The sequence below is a fragment of the Pelophylax lessonae genome (genome assembly GCF_965119305.1).
Source record: "Pelophylax lessonae genome assembly, chromosome: 10".
Classification (NCBI taxonomy): Eukaryota; Metazoa; Chordata; class Amphibia; order Anura; family Ranidae; genus Pelophylax; species Pelophylax lessonae.
Window position 1 is genome coordinate 73,107,972 of NC_138777.1, and position 17,903 is coordinate 73,125,874.

Consider the following 17,903-nt stretch of genomic DNA (forward strand, 5'->3'; position numbering starts at 1 on the left):
ATATATTTTTATGTAATTGGATATCCCCTACTAGGTGGTTTGTTGTATATCCCATTTTTTTCACATTATTTTTTTCACATAACTTGCTGTTTGCAAAAAATGTATTTGCACTCAGGTATTTTGGTACACAGTCACCGTTATTATTGCACTTGCACTTTTTCAGCGTGGATAATACTAATATTGGATGTGTACTGGCTATATGTATGAACACATCGCATAGGCACTGTAATATAAGCACTGTTTGAACATGCACTATTTGTACAACTTTTAGTCATTTCTAACCTTTTTACATTATTTATTCAATTGAATTCTTTAACACGCACAGGGTTACATTTCTAGATGAGGGACCATATACTATTTATATAAGGTGATATTTGCATATATTTAATATACGGTATTTAATTAGACTGAAAAGCAGTGGCAACAGCCACTTCCATATAGCACACTCCTTCCAGACGCCACCTAGGTGGTTAGTTGTAGTGGGGGCAACAGCAATACATTTACACTCACATCAGATCCAGAGAGCGGAATTATATATATATATATTTTTTTTTTCACTGAGTTTTTTTTGATTCAGAGTTTAGTGAAAGCTTTTTCCAGGGAACACTGCAGTTATACTGATGTGTCAGGTTTTATGGGAACAGATATATACTTCTGCTTTCTTCTGAACTAGATGAGAATTGTTTTCTGACTTTGCAATTATGAAATCATAATGTTGTATAGCAATGGTTTTCGATTTTTCACTATGTAACATTTCTAATATCTCAATCAAGTATCTATAAAAGAGATAAATAACAAAATTGTGTTACACTGTAGGCAATCCAATCTGTCGAAGAACACTAGCTTAAAGTACTCCAGATACATGGAGATGCCATTTCTAGTTTACTTCTGCAAATGCTAGCTGCTTGGCTGTATTTACCTTTAGTACTTCTGTTTCAAAGAGTGGGACAAGTATGCAGCAAATTAAAGTCAAACAAAAGCTGCTATATTTTTTCAAGGTCGGTGACTATCAGGTTGTACTCACGCTGGCAGTTTTAGCTGTGCCTGGGCATAGTTCTCCCCCTTGGCCCAGTTGGTTTGTGCATTGTGAGTGCTCCAAACTGGGTCTGGGAACGGTTAGGCATACCATGCTTAGGACCACTTGGAGGATGTGGCTCACTTGTGATCTGGAATAGTTCACTTCAGTGTCAGGGCCAGGGCCAGGACAAGGGGTGGGCAGGAAGGGTGGCTGCCCTAGATGCAATGGTTTAATGCAGGGATGGGGTGCCCTGACCCCAACCCAAGGTAAGGAGGGGGGGGGTGCAGTTTGGCATCTTTGTCCTGGGCGCTGGATGACCTTGTACCGGCACTGGTCAGGGCAAACCTTAATAAAAGTTGCCAAAGAAAGGAAAAAGAGCACCCTGACATCATTTGTGTGCCAGTCACATGGGTAAAACATGGTTTCCAAAGGCTCCCTGTGGTCTATTGCAGAAGTTGATTGCTTACTGCAAATCTGGGCAGAGAAGAGCATATAAGAACAACTGGATAAAACACATAAAAACTCTGAGATTTTGGCAAAATGAGTGATGATGGCAGGCAGCTTCCCTTCACACAATATAAAGAATCCCATTCTAAAGATGTATGTGTGCCCGGGAACACTGGCATGGAGCCCAGTGTAAGTCTAGACCAGCGGGGGAGTGATGAGGGGAAACTATTGAACTTAGGCATGGTTTACTTCAATGGTCTCCAAATTGTGGCCCTGGGGTGGATGCCTCCCTTTGCTTGCCTTTATTCAGCCCTTGAGGCAATTATTCCTTCCACTGACACTAACAATAGGGCATAATTCCTGCTATTGACACCAGCAATGGGGCACTATTCCTTCCACTGGTACCAACTATTGGGCTTAACTCTTTCCACTGACAACAAAAATGGGGCACTATTTCTCCCACTGACACCAACTATATCTCCCCCTAATGCCAAAGATTGGGCATTGTTTACTCCCACTGGGCACAGTCCAGTCCCCCTAAAATCGGAAGGATAGCAAACTGGCCCTTTCTTTAGAAAGTTTAAAGACCTCTACTTTAGTTCAACCATGCCCAGTGTGTGTGGACCCAAGGAGAGTTGAAGCAAAAGTATCAACATGACAGCACAGAAACTAATATTTCCAGTTAAAGAAGCAATGGCAGCCTATAAATTTCTCCCATAACAGGTTTTCTTTCACTCTCATGAGATTATAGTTGAATAAAAATCACCTATTAATTTCCCCGCTTACACAGCACGTGGGAAAGTGCATTCACCGTGGTATAGCATGGTTGTTTATAGCAAGAATATCTTCTGTCTTACAGTTTAGAGCTTGGCTTTCAGTAATGGGTGTAGGTCTGCAAAGAAAGTGTGGGGATATAGATAATACACGGACGGCCCTGTTATCACAAACAAAAAGAATTTTAACGTTAAAGAGTTTCTGTATAGTCACAGTACATAATATGGTATCTTATAAAGAATTTCCTAAGAACTGTTATTTTGCACTTGGTATTATTTTTTATCCTAGCTAGCTAGTGTGGTAACCCAATACATAATATATCTGTTGGCTTACATTGCAGTTATATGCTGACATTGTTTTATGTTGTCATTCAGGGAAATGAGTGAATATTTACTTCAAATACCCAGTCATGTGAAAAGCAAATTCCAGTTAATTTATTTTGTTCAATACATTTTTACAGAATTTTCAAATTTTCAAAAACAAAAAGCAAGTTGGAGAAACATAAATAATAAAAGGGTGTTTCTGCGCTAATGAATGATAAATAGATGTGTGAAAAATTTAGTGAAAATAGAAAGAAGCAGCTGGCACAAGATCTACAGACGGTGATCAAAAGTACAATAATTATAACAAAAGTGCAGCGCTAATAATAAACATCATAGATAATACAATGACAAAGCATCATCCAGCAAATGAATAAATGCCAAAGAAAAATATAAAGTGAATAAAGTCCCAAGGAACAAACAAGGTGATGGTGAAAATCCAAAAAAAGCGGATCCAGGGAGAGATAGTGTGATAACAGTCCTTCCTTCCTGTGACACCCAGGGAATGTGTGGAATGGGGACACCACAGTGCACAAGTAAAGGGAGCAGCTTACCAGAGCGCCATGGCTACTCAAATGAATGAGAAAGCCTCGCCAAGTAAAGATGTATTCACATAAATCTCAGGGACTCCAAGGGAACATGGATAACGCTGTGGAAGGGTTAATCCCTCAAAATGCCTCCGTGATGGTCAAATGAGTGTATAAAAGGAAATATACAGAAGACCATAGCGTAATCCCGTAAACACATATATAAAATTTATTAAAAAATTACTCACAATGGTACAGGTCAAGCAGGCACATAAAAATGGTAGCTGAGGATCCAATTGCGGCGTCCCGCGTGTAACCAATCAGCATAGGAAGTAGTAGGCCGGCTCAGTAAGGGGTCGTGTGGACGTTGCGTCTGGTGTTTCTGACGCGTTTCGTCATCAAAAGATGTCGTCTGGGCGTTGGAGAAAGTTGGAGAAACATAACAAGAGAAAATGGAAGAGATCAAAACGCTCACATTAATAAGTGTTAGGTGGAAAAGCATCACGATAAATTATTGCACCGATCACAAGAGGGGCAGAATTGTCAAAATAACACGACATAGCAGAAATTATACAGGAGTGGCAGCTGTGCTCCATGTTCTAAGAGAGGAATAGAGGAGTGTAATATGTAACTAAGAACAGGAGAAAAAAAAACAACTTAATGTACACCAGCCAGGCCTGGCCCAAGACATTGTGCTGCCTGAGTCCAAGAATGAAATGTTGCCCCCCCCCCCCGCCCCCCTACCCTCTCAAAAAAAAAAAAAAATCATGCCCACCAAAAGGCCCCCACATCCATAATTTTATATAGATATAAAATTTAGAAAATATTATATATACTGTTATCTTTTTCAATAACTTACCACTGGACCGGTCCACCAAACACCCACTGTCTGTCCTCAGTGCTCCTGTCACTCCTGTGTCTGCTGCACCCACCGCTCTAGAAGATCCAGCATGCCCTGCATGAGATAGAGTGCGCTGATGTCTGACGTCATTGCGCACATCTCGATCACACGAGGGATGTTCCCTGGAGGAGACACTCTGCCTCCTTATACCCATCAGTTTGCACTACGGTTGGCAGTATGAGATAGGGAAATGCCACCCATAATGCGCCGCAAACTGATGACACACAAAACTGCTGGGAAAAAAACTTGGGTGTCAATTTGCTGCCCTTCTCAAAGTTCTGCCTGGGTCCAATGGACCCTGCGGGACCCATGGTAGGGCCGGCCCTGACACCAACTGACCGAGAGCGAGACCCCCTCATCCCAAACCAAAACAGAGAAGGGGAAAGAAAAAGAAAAGAAAGAAAAGACAATGCTTCTTAGTACCTGCACACCTGTTACTTTTGTTTGCTACTTCCAACATCTACAGGAGCAATGACTCTGGGTCAAAGGAGGACGGCTTGTAGGATTCTATCCACAGTTCCCAGGTTCTATGATATTTAGCCATCTTATCAGTTTGTCGAGTGGTCCAGTTAATTTATTTCATCTGCTCATGATTGGATAATTAAAGTGAATCTTCACTCAAATTATGAAGTGAAGAGTCTCAACTCCTATAATAAAATATTGTAACAATTGCACCAAGTTGGGAGTTTAAAAGTGTCATACCATTATTGTTTAATGTACCAAAGCTTGTGGAGAAGGACCCTATATTTCCATACGGCTGGCGGACATAAAAAGACTCTAGTATACACACAGGTTAGTATGGCATGGTCTGTCTGGCCTTTTTATGTCCCCAGCAGTCCCCCCCCCCCCCCCCCCGGGTGGTTTGGAATATCTGCACAGAGTACCACACATACAAAGAAAAATTACTGGGATCTACATAACTACTTCCTAAAAATGTCCCCTCACTCCTCTTAACACCTATTCTGACTAACCTGTATAAGAAAGATTCGTAAATGTACCTATTTTCCTGGACGCTCCGTTCCAGTCACATGATCTCCCCTTTGTCAGCCATCAGAGGCTGCAGAGGGGAATACAGAGCGCTCAACAGTGGCTGGCAATGCCTGGAGCGGTGACATATAATGAGGAACTGCTGTCTGTAGAGAACAATGTAAAATGTTAAAGAAGTTGGGTCATGGGTTACAAAGAGTAAATTATCGGAGAAGCATCGCATTTAAGATGGAGTGCTGCCTTAAACTCTATTTGCTTTAAGGAACAGCTTCAGCCTGCCTTTGGGGGTACAAGTGAGCACTCTCCCTCCCCGTTCCCATATGGGCACAGTAAGCACCGCCCATAGGCTTACTATGGTCTATCTGTTTTTAGCGCTCCCTCCTCTCCCCTGCAGCTGGCGCTGGATGACAAAGGGGAGCTGGATCATGTGACTGGAATGCCCTGAAAATAGGTAAGTATACAGATCTTTCTTACACAGGTTAGTCAGCATAGGTGTTAGGAGGAATGAAGGAGCATTTAAAGATTAGATGTAGTAGGAATTCTACTTTAAACATTTTAAACTGCGATTCTGTTGGCAGGAGGCCTTAGGTTTGCAGCCTGGACAAAAGTACCTTCACTTGCATGTTTTGAGACCCTGCCCTTTCGTTAGAAGGCTTTGAAACGTGTAAGTGGAGGTACTTTTGTTCAGGCTGAAAACTCAATCCCCATTTAGTGCTTACAACTCTGGATGATGTTTAGCAGTTTAACCCCTGGACTGCTGAATATCCTTTACAGCTTTTCACATTATTTATCACAGGTACTTATGTAGCGTTGACCATTTATGCAGTGCTCTACATATATATATTGTTCCTTCACATCAGTCCTTGCCCTCAAGGAGCTTACAATCTAAGGTTTCTAACTCACATTCATACATACACATTCTAGAGCCAATTTAGACAGGAGCCAATTAACCTACCAGCAAGTCTTTGGAGTGTAGGAGGAAACCGGAGAACATACAAACTCCAGGCAGGTGGTGCCATGGCTGGGATTCCAGCCAACAGCCCGTGCTCCCAGACAGAAGTGGTAACCACTTAGTCACTGTGCTGCCCGTCACTGCATGCTCTTCTATTGCCATCTTTAGTGATAGTTGCTACATCTGTACCTGTCACCTGGTGGGAGTTGATTTACATAGTTACATGTTCTAATAAAATCTCTACTTTGTAAGTGCAATTTATCTTTCATATCTAAAGCCTTCATAGACACCACATTGTATAATCTGCCAGGCCCTATCTTGTTTACTCTAGTGCAGGCATTCTTAACCAGGGTTCCTCTAGAGCACAGGTGTCAAACACAAGGCCCGGGGGGGGGGGAAAGGCCCCCCAGGCAATTTCATGTGGCCCTCGCACCTCTCCTGCAGCTGCAGAACCCCCTTGTCTGTGCACTCACCTTGTCTCAGTAGTTGGCAGCAGAGAGGACAGAACTTCTTTGCCAGATCCTGTCCTTCTCTGTGCTGCTGCAGAAAGGCTCGTCTTTGCCCACCCCCCCCTTTTTAGCAGTCTGCAGCAGAGAGGAGGGCAGAACTCCTCCTACAGATCCTGCACCTCTCTGTGCAGCCACAACATCACCTTATCTCTGCCTCCCCTGGTCTCAGCATTCAGCAGACTCTATCAGCTGACCCAAGCCCTCCTCTGGTCGTCCTCCAGACCTTGCAATTTCTTCTTCCCTGATCCACCGCTTCTTCTTCCTGGCAGTAGCACAAGGTAAGGGGGTCATTGTGATGTAAGGAAGGGAATTGGGGGACTCTTGACTTCTGATGGTGGGGGGTCTTGACATCTCATGTAAGGGTGTAAGGGGGCGTGGGGTGCTCTGGACGTCTAATCTTACAGATATAACCGGGCCCTTTGAGGGAAACCATAATGCTGATGCGGCCCACGATGAAATTGAGTTTGACACCCCTGCTCTAGAGGTTGCAAGGGGTTCCTTGAATTGAGGCTGATTGCTCTTCCATCTGGTGGTGCCTGCATAGTTCCAGGGTCAACACCACTTGGCAGAGTCCGCAACATGACACCAATAATCTTTTTTAGCTGCATTCAAAGAACAACCGAAGAAAAGGGGGGGATTCTTCCCACTGACCACCAATGGATGGGAATTTTCCAAATGACAGTAAATTTATTTTAGCAAGGGTTCCCTGAGAACTGGAAATCAATCTAAGGATTCCTCTTGGGTAAAGAAGTTGAAAAAGACTAAAGGAGGAGGGAGGTTTGGGACTTAAAGCACACGGCTATAAAATGGTGAAAAAGACTGTCGTAGTGAATGGATATTTCCTAACACATTTGTCAGTAACCAAACTGTTACACTTTTGTTTCGGAATTATCAGTTATTTTATGTTATTAGAAGCCCCAAGTGAGAGCATGCCACTTACTAACAATAAACCTCTGTTTGTTCCATTTTTTATAACTATACCATTGAAATTGCTTTGTTATATCCCTTCAATAGATGCAAAAATTACCTATTCTTCCTGCCAAAATCCAGTGAACTTCTAACCGCCTGTACACTCTGCCTGTGCTGTACTGGAATATCAAAAGGCGTTTCAGCTCTGCTTAGTTCTGTGGAGATGTTATGGATGGATAGTGTGAAAGGGGCCTTAGGGTCCTTTCACACGAACGATCCGATCAGACCCACCTGTCAGTTTTTCAGGCTGATGTGATCGGATGCTCCATGCATCCCTATGGGGCAGCGGATGTCAGTGGAGACATCTCTGCTGACACCCGCTGCTATCCGCTTCCGATCCTATCCGTGAAATCCAGAAGGATGGAAACCATATTTTCCATCCGTCCAGCGGATTGGATGGGATCGGATGAGAATGGACAGGCGGCCTGTTCTCATTCGATTCCCCCATAGAGGACAGCGGGGATCTGACAGCTCCATCTCCGCACACAGAGCGGGGATGGAACTGCCATCCGCCTGCTCAGTAGGGATCGGCGGATCAATCCCTGCTGATCAGAATGGCTCCATCGGTGGATGCGGGCCTTGTGAAAGGACCTTTAAAAGAAAACTGCTGCAGTTACATCTGGCCAGGGAGCTGCAATATATTCAATTGTTTGTTCTTGGGTTTAGATATACACTAAGATCATTAGGAGTTATAAAAATTGAACAGAGACTTTATTTCTCTTAATCTGCAGTAGAAAATGAAAGTTAAACAGAATCTTATTCTTGCAGTAAATGATTCCAATTGCAGGCCTTTGCTTGTTTGCTGCTTATATTTAGCATTTATGGTGTTTTATGGCAGTTCCTGGTGTAGAATCCTCTCTGCTAACTCCTTTTCTTCTAGAAACAAAGTGACCTTAAGGCCAGGTTCACATATGTGCGGCCGCGGTTTTTCAGCCTGGGGTCCGGTGCGTTTCTATTCAACGGTTCAGGTGTGATTCAGGTCCGAAGTTTTGCCTGAATTTGCGCCTGAACCGCACCCAAAAACGCACAGGGCCCCTTTAGAAAATGCACAGCGGCCGTCCCAGACATGTGTGAACCGGCCCCGTTGAGAGCCGGTCACACTCGCATGTCAGGCTAGATGGATGCGGTGAAAACTGTATCCAATTCACACATATGTCAACCCTAAAGGCAAGCTAAGCAAAAGAAACTCTGAGCCAATGCCTATATCAGCCAAATTCTTATTACAATATAATACATAACGAAAAAAAATGTGTATAGTAACGTCTCCCATGGAACTCGAAAGCTTACATTTTTTTACAGTTTATTACCTAAATGGGGAGGAATGTGAAGTCTATGGAAGACTAAAGCTGAACTTGTGCTTTGAGATGGACTTTGAAAATCAACAGAGATATCGCTTCTTGAGCGGTGAAGGGAAGACAGCCCTAAAGTGTTGCATTGCCAAATGCGCACAATCCAAATTATGTCTTTTTGCCATTTTTATTTTTCTGTGTATAAGGAATGAGACTTAGAGTAACAAAGGGTTCCTGGTGTTCTTTCAGATAGCTGGGGGCCAAACTCTTTGGCACTTTATAGATCCGTAGTCTCATTGTAAAGACATACTTCAGCTAAAACGAATAATGAAGCTTCCAAAAGGCACTTAAAGTAGGAGTAAACTCTATAATAAGGCTTACCTATAGCTACAGCAAATATCTCCTAAACGTGCATCGTTTAGGAGATATTTACTTTAGATGGAGCCGGTGAGATCACCGGGGCATGCTCTTTGAAGGAATGCCATACTTCAGAGCCATGCAGTAAACAGTGACTCCCGTGCGCATACCATTCATATCATCAAAGCCGACAAAGTCGGAAAGGAAGACCGGGTGAGGATGGAAGCGTCTTTAGCAGTGACAGCACGCCGCTGGAGGGCTTAGATTTTAGGTGAGTCTGCCATAATGTGCTAGTATGCGATCCATACTAGTACATTATGCTGGGGCAGGGCAAAGATTTATAGTGAGAGGGGGGATTTCAGCAGTGGGCAGATTTGTCCTGGGCAAAGGGGGAATTTATACCTAGGGGGTAGGCATGGGGATTAGTGCTCAGTGGGGGGATTTTTGCTGACACATAATGCTCATACATTTTGGGAGGGGGGGGGTACAGGTTGGTATGATCTCCCTGGGCTCTAGATGACCTTGTTCCGGCACTGGTTCCAGGGTACCCATGAAGATGTGTAATGGCATGTGAGACCACCTTCAGATGCCTACATTACAAATCCTGTTGAGATATAGTAGTCTAGTCTAGTAATGTGCATCTTTATACTATTTACCTTTGACCAGGGCAGATTAGTTGTGAAAAATGGAGTGACAAGCTCCATTACCATTCAGCACCCTAGTACATTACAAAGAATGGTGCCAACCTCTTCTTCAAACTAACCTCTTTAACATCTACCATACAAAATAAGTATCATAGCTAAAAAAAACCATCTCTTTCCTAGTATAATTTTTGTATATGTGCTACAGTTGTTCTTTATATACAACCAGATTTGCATCTAACACAATGCCTCTGATGAGAGAGATATTACAAGATGCTAATTATATATATCTCTTTTTCTAACCATAGGAGTTGAAGCTGAGAGATGAAGAGTGTGAGAGGTTATCAAAGGTCAGAGAGCAGCTGGAACAAGAACTAGAGGAGCTGACAGCTAGTCTTTTCGAGGTATATTTTGATGCAACTTACTCTTTCCTCCTCTTAGTTAACACAACAAGCTCAACATTTCATCCACCCATTCATATCTTTGGCAGCTGGTTAATATTCTGTAAGTGCCTATAAACAGTATGTACTTTGTGGTCACAAATTTAGAAGTATTGTTGGCCTCCACCTTGGGCTGCAAAAGGATGTTGACTTCAGGCAATTGTAGAATATATTACCAAAAACCTGTTTTACAAGACTCAAAAATTGGTTCTAACCAGGGACAGTGCTAGACTATTTTGCACTCTAGGCAAGACTAGCTACTTGCACCCCCCCAAAAAAAAAAAAAAAAAAACACATTGCTCCCCCTTCCTGTACATAATGCCCCCCCACTTTTAACCCCACTCTCCCCCTCCTGTACACACTGTCCCCCCTTCCTGCACACACTGCCCCCCCTTTAACCCTACACCCCCCTTCATATACACACTGCCTCTCTTTAACCCTACACCCTCCTTCATATACACACTGCCTCTCTTTAACCCTACACCCCCTTCCTATACAAACTGCCCCCTTTAACCTTACACCCCCTCATTCTATACACACTGCCCCCCTTTAACCCTACACCCCCTTCATATACACACTGCCCCCCTTTAACCCTACACCCCCTTCATATACAAAGTCCCCCCCTCTCTAGAGGTGACATCCATTGGGGATGAGGAGGTGACAGGAGAGGAATGTGGCACTGGCCATGACTGCTCCCTAGGCGGCCGCCTAGTTTGCCTAGTGGTAGCACCGGCCCTGGTTCTAACAGACATGTTCAAAATATTTATGTCTCTGTGGTGTTCCTGCATCCAGTGAAGTGTTGCACATAAAGAGGACCCAACCATAGAGAATAGTAGCTGTCCTGGATACATGCTGCATGCATCAAGCATAGGATGGACATGTGGCTGGGCCTGGCACATATTTGACATTTCACAGAATACAGGAGCACTACAGGGGACATACAATGCCAATGGGTCTTTGCAGGCCTTTGCAGTGAGAAGTTTGACCTGTGGACATGTCAGGTTTATTTAATCTGAACATTTTAGGCTGGGGCACCTGTTTAGTGACTTTACACAGTATAAAATCTGGTGTGCTTCTATATTTCCCTGTTATTCAATGTTTGAGGATACCCTGCTGTGGGCAGAAATCATTTGAAGATCTGCAAGTGGGTCATCTAGCTGTGGCCCCGCCATTATACTAAAGAAATCAATATGATACAACCCCAATGATGTCTTGCTTATAAAAGGTATGATTGTGTATTTATGGTAACTAAGGGCTTATGTTGATGGACATTATTTTCCTTTGTATGATATGCATTTGGAATGCACATCAAGTGGAGGTCAGCAATATCCATTGAGAAAAGTGTTCACTTCACACTAGAGTCCATATGTGATCCACAAATGAGCCATTGTTAGGCTTTTCTAGCCGAAATGCATTAGCATCTGTTGCTATACTGGATTGCGTGTACCTACTGGGATTTTAATTAAAAATAATTTGTGAATTAAATACAAGCTCCATAACCACTTTTCTGATTTTGGAGGGCAATCAGGAGCTGAACCGTGAGATTTGTGTTTCCACTTAACACACTGGCCAAGAGGTAGAGCTAGAACTCTAGACTTTCGTGATTGACGTTGATTGAGTAGTACATATGGCAGTTCAGAGGCTGTGTTTGACCTGTTTTTCTTGGCATTGCATTTTTTTTGGATGAAGCATGTCTTATTGAGGTGCAAAGGATTTACAGATAAAGCTGGAGATGTGCAGTGTTTTCTTGTCAAAAGCAGCATCTGCCAATCTAAGCATGCATTTACGTTTGACTAGCAAATGCAGAGTTAGAAAAGAACGCCCTTCAACATGACCTAGTCCTATGAAGAATTCCTCTGTTTTGTCTATAAAGCTGTAAACACAGCTGAATCTTTTCAGTGTTACTGGAATAAAGCCACATGTCCTATAAATCTACTGGGTTATATTTCCTGCTTGACAGATGCATCATATTACCTTCGAATTCCAGACAATTATGTATGAAGCCGTGATCTGAACTGACTATTGAAAGCTGACTAGTGTTCTGAGGCTGCCACAGTGTCAGTGGTCAAGAACTGATCTCCCTGTTCTTGTTTTGTACTTCCCTATCAAACTGACTTTCTGTTAATTTCTGATTTTTTTCTGTTGAAGGAAACCCCTTTCAGCTGCCCTAGTAGAGTACAAGTCTAGTTTCCTTATCCACACAGCAGTGTTTGTAAGCAATGTCAGATGTCTTGGAGCAGGGGTGTCAAACTCTAATTTAATCGCGGGCTGCATCAGCATTATGATTGCCCTCAAAAGGGCCGGTTGTATCTCTAAGACTAGATGTCAAGAGCATCCCCTACCCTTACATAAGACGTCAAGAGCCTCTCCACCATCAAAAGTTGAGTCCCCTACCCTCCCTTACATCACAGTGCACCTCCCTTAGCTTGTGGTGCTGATGGGAAGAAGCTGGAGGCATTGCTGGAAAGCAGAAAGTATAAGGTCTGGAGGAGGACTGGAGCTCTCCTGCAGCTACAGGAGAGGTGCGAGGGCCACATAAAATGGCCTGGAGGGCCGGATTCGGCCCGCGGGCCTTGTGTTTGACACCTGTGTCTTGGAGGGTCTTTAGCTTTTTTGGTTCTAGTATGTAATGTTTTCATATCATATGGCCAAGTTGGGCTTTCTGTAGAGTTACCCAACTTTACCTCTATATTAGTCAATAAGGTGACACTTTTTTGTGTGGGACAGGATAGTTCCAGAATCCTATCAGTGCTAATTGGAAAGTTTTTCAACTGGGTGGGCTGTAGTACCACAAGCACATTTGCGTAAGGAAAGACAGGTCAGCCATTGCTGCTCACATAGAGGTCCAGATTCTTGACATGTGCAGCCCTTAGGGCTTCTACCAGGCTTGTAAGCCTCTACTGCTCCTAGTGGCCTTGTTTCTGGGCGTCAGCATGTGTATTCTGCCATCCGATTCCAAACTGTGTGAAAATTATTTGTGCTAGTGTTTTCACCTGAGAGCCATTAGAAAAGGTTAATATTACGGGGACCAAAACCAAAGGCAGGGAGAAATTCCACTGCCTGTGAGCAGGGGAGTTAGGCTTGCTTTCTCATTTCTTTATTTCTTTATATTTTATGACAGGAGGCTCATAAAATGGTGCGTGAAGCTAATATGAAGCAGGCTGCATCTGAAAAGCAACTGAGAGAAGCCCATGGGAAGGTAATTTTACATTAGTGAGACAGTGATGGCCTTCCAACTCCTTTATATATTGACCTTTGTGATTTTTCCTTCTGCCTTTATTTAGATTGATATGCTGCAGGCTGAAGTTTCTGCTCTGAAGACACTGGTCATCACTTCCACTCCGTCTTCTCCAAACCGTGAGCTGCACCCCCAATTACAAAGCCCTTCCAAGAATGCACTACGCAAAGGCCATGCCCGCAACAAGAGCGCAGGTTGTGCCGCTGTCGTGCCGGTTGCCCCTCCAGCCCAGCCAATCAACACAGAGGGCAAAGAGGTGAAGTCAACTATAGTATTTTTTGTACATGTCTTTGGGATTTAATGAGGGCTATAAGAGAGTTATGCACTAGTTATAATACTTCATCTGTGGAGAGGTGTAATTTCAGAACTATTGTCTGTGCTGTAGTTTTCTATTCCTACTTGGATATTAGAATAAATTGTAAAGGATAAAGTACAATGCTAAGAAATCAAGATATATAAACCTGCATTAAAATAAATGACACCAATAATAATAACTACATAAATTAATGTGAAATTGTGAGCTAATAAAGATCCAAAGTAAAAAGTTAATTCAAAGTCCTTAAATAGTGGCCCAGCAGTGAAGCACATAAATAAAAAAATATATTCTTTATCCCACAAAGAAAAAGATAATACCATGTGTAGTGAAAAGAGTTCATGTACTAAAAAGACTCAAACCAATAAAAAGAGTACACCTGGTTCAGAAAGTACACTACAGCTCCTTACCAGAATATAATGACCCTTGTGCAAACAGAAAGGTCTAACAGCGCTTCATGGGACCAAACGATCCCATCCAAAGACCGACGTCTCCCAAATGAAGGACATGAGAGCGTGTCTTCCAAGTTACACGAAAAACAAAGTGCAAGAAACGCTCTCATAGTGTAAAAACGTCTAGCATAGTTTATTAAGTGATGGAAATGGCATGCACCTTTTAAAAAATACCTGACAGGCTTCACAGGCTTTGCATTAGATTGTGTATGGTGTTCCTATGGGCTGCTGGCAGCTACAGTTATCCAACCCAAGCACAGTGTTTTTTCTTCTTTTTTTTTTTTTTTAGGATAAATTACCTCAATGGAAAATACTGTAGTGCAATATTATAGGCCCAGTCTGTTGAAGGAAGAATAAAATAAATTAGGTTTTTGTTTATTTTAAACTGGCTTATGGCTGGAGCACTGACCAGGGTCCATGATACCTTCAGTTCAGCACTGAGAATATTTCCCATACAGTCTAAGAGAGATGACACAACTGGAAGCAGGAGGACATTGCCATGGGAATTTTATAATGATACATTTCCAAATGAAATTATCATTTTATAGGCATGGTTCCCAGATAGATAGATAGATAAGTAGACAGCTCAAGTGGACTATGCAGCATATATTAAACCTTACCCAAGGAAGAGTTTTGTGTTGCATCTAAGGGTACCTAAAAAAAATGTATTAGTAGTAATCAATACATGCACAAAAATACTGTATATGGGCAACCCTGCAAATGGTAGATTCAGGCGCAAATGCCAGGTCTATAAAGACATGGTTTGATAAGTTTAGTGTAAAGGAACTCAAGTGAACAGCAGAGAACTCAACCCCACTGAATACCTTTGGGATGAATGTGAAATACAGATTGCAAGCCAGGTCTTTTCATCCAACACCAGTGCTAATCCTACAAATGCTCTTTTGGATGAATGGGCACATGTTCCCACAAACAAATTCCAAAATGATGCGGAAAGCCTTTTAAGAAGAGTGGGAGATGTTACAGCCATAAAAGATTGGGGTAGTATATCTATAAGCAAAACTTTTTTTTTTGGATAAAGGGTTAGAACACCCATCAAGCTAAACCGCTGTCCAAGACTCAGTTAAGGCCCGTACACACGTACGGATCGTCGTCATACAAACGCCGGCGGACGAAAGATCTGCCGATTGTACGCGTGTTAGTATGGTGCCTCCGACAGCTGTCTGCGCACAATCCGCGGACAAGAGTCTTTCTTGCAAACATGAAAATTTTTGTCTGCGGACACCAGAACGGACGATTGTTCGCCTGTCAGTACAGAAATCAGCCGACAGACCGCAGATTTGCAAGACTGGGCATGCTCAGAAAATAAAAAACACAGGGAAAGTTAACCATTACATGACATCACTTCTGCAGTCAGCTGAAGTCTGCGGACAAAATTCTTGTGCTGTCCTTGTGCTGTCTTTGCACTTTTCAACAGACACCGACATCCCGGGGAGAAAAGACGAACGTTTGTATGACGACGATCCGTACGTGTGTACGGGGCTTAAGAGAGAATTCTCTTCACTAAAGCCTCGTACACACGAGTCAAAATTCGGCCGGGAATTTTCGTCCGACGACCGATCTGCCGATTTTCGGCTTGTTAGTATGGTGCTCTCGACAACCGACTCCGACTTTTCGGCCGAAAAAATCCTGGTGTGCAGGCTATAAAATTTTTGTCCTCCGTCAAAACAACGTCCGATTTTCGTGCAGTCAGTACAGATTTCGATGGGGAAAAATCTTATGAGCAAGACTAGGCATGCTCAGAGATGAAAGAACACAAAGAAAGCAACCCAACACATGACATCACTTCTGTGTGCAGTCTAGAGCACATTCCAACCAACAGACACCACTCTGGACAAAAGACGAACGACCGGTCGGCGGAAATTCGTTACGTGTGTACGAGGCTTAAATGTCCCAGGGAAAACCTATTCACCAAACTGAAAGAAACTCAGCAACACAGACAGATGTAAAAATGCCTGTTTAAGTTACCTAGGGGGAATGCTAGAACCACTGTCAGCTTTATATTGTGGCCTGGATAGAAAAATCTGACTTCCCCCCACTCTATCCAACACAACTGGGCTATACAAAGTATATACATTTTAATGTCCAAGGTTTTAGAATGTGATATCCAACCAGCTCATATAGGTTTTATGGTCAAAAGTCCACGATGTTTGGCAGTAATGCCATAAAGGAACTAGTAGAATGTTTTGGCACTTTGAAAGTAACATTGGCTTGATGAATATAACTTAATCACATAGTTTAGCAGGATAGTAACTGAATAAGGCCATATATACTCCACATTTAAATTTGACTTATTAAAACAAATAAAAAATAAACACATAGTAAGATATAAAATCTAAGGAAGAAGGTTGGGAAATAGGGATTAAACTCGGGAAAAAGAAGAAAGTACTTGGAGAGGTTCTTAAAGGCACCACATCCCAATTATAGTATAGGGGAAGCAGAAAATGCTCTCAAGTAATTTGAGAGCTAGGGATTTTTAGGGTGCCAGAAAAAATATATGGTCAAAACATCTTAAAAAATAAACTGATTTTATTAAGGCAAACATTAAAAAACATAGAAAGACCACATCATTAAAATTTGCCTATATTAATTCATCAATTATTTAACACATGAAATGTTTACAATAGAGTCGCAGAGTAGCCATCCCGACATGTTTCACCAAGTTGGTTTCTTCATATATATAATTGCTATATCTATTGTTTGTAATTAAGGGTTTTCTAACGATTTTTGATTTATTAATATCCAATTGTTCATTAAGAAGGGATAGCAGGCAAACAACAGCTGTACAACCAGAGATCACGTGAATATTGGCTGGTCCAATTAGTCAACCTTTAGAGGGATATTCAATGAGATGAACTTAGGTTGGTATAAAAAGGGTTACAAGATGCAGACAGAATAGTGTGGTGTCAATATCTCAGTCTATAGACTAAATGCACTAGCTTCACCAGGCATATACACATAGAGAAGCCCAGCTTTGCTAAGCTGTTTCTGGTGCAGCGGTCTGTGTCATGCGGCTCCAACCTTCAATAAAGAATAAAGAGATTTTTAAAAGGAATAAGATCTATTGGAAAAAAAAAACATAAGGATTTTTTGTGTTGATTAGTAGTGTAGTAGTGACACAAGTAAAGTTATTGAAATGTGGTGTGAGGTGTATAACAGAGGAAACACAAAAAAATGTGCATGTGATCAAACATGGGTCACTTTGAGATTTAAATGGACTGATGGCTGATGGCATTTATGTGGGGTCTTGACAACAACTTTACGAGTGGAAATGGATGTGTTGAAGTGACTTGCAGAATTATGCCATAAAAAAAATTGTCAGGATTGTTTTAATAAAGTATGAAAATGCATTTGGACCCGGCCCTCCAAGACAAATTGCTAACCAAGAGACTTTTTAATGAGGCTATAAAAGTGTTTATATCCTTGGTAATCTTGGAAGCCAAATATCTTGTTGTTTGTACAAAGGAGACTGCCTTTCTCTTTTCAGCACAATGTAATATAGTATATTGTATAGTCTTTTTGGACTGTATATGTTTTCATTTTTTATCAGGTTGAGAACTAAAAATAATTTGTAATTTTTTTGGGGGGGAAACATTACATATGGCACATGAATACTTCAATACTGGCAGCTGGCAGGTGGTGGGCTTTAGGCAATTCCCATTTCACAAAGCTGATTTATTGCTATGCTGTGAATAGCTGGATAGCCTACATTGTGAACAGACCAGACTGGAAGGGTAACAAATTACACACA

The 17,903-nt window shown here is 42.2% G+C and overlaps 1 protein-coding gene across 3 annotated transcripts in view; it reads left to right on the forward strand.

Annotated features, from left to right (window-relative positions):
* The window catches only part of RAB3IL1 (RAB3A interacting protein like 1), a 59,315-nt gene that overhangs the window by 12,618 nt on the left and 28,794 nt on the right, over nt 1–17,903 (forward strand). For all 3 annotated transcript variants that reach the window (XM_082270658.1, XM_082270657.1, XM_082270659.1), the window contains 3 exons: nt 10,000–10,095; nt 13,253–13,330; nt 13,416–13,625. In XM_082270658.1, the coding sequence (XP_082126784.1) occupies nt 10,000–10,095; nt 13,253–13,330; nt 13,416–13,625 (384 nt within the window). The remainder of the gene's footprint in view (nt 1–9,999; nt 10,096–13,252; nt 13,331–13,415; nt 13,626–17,903) is intronic.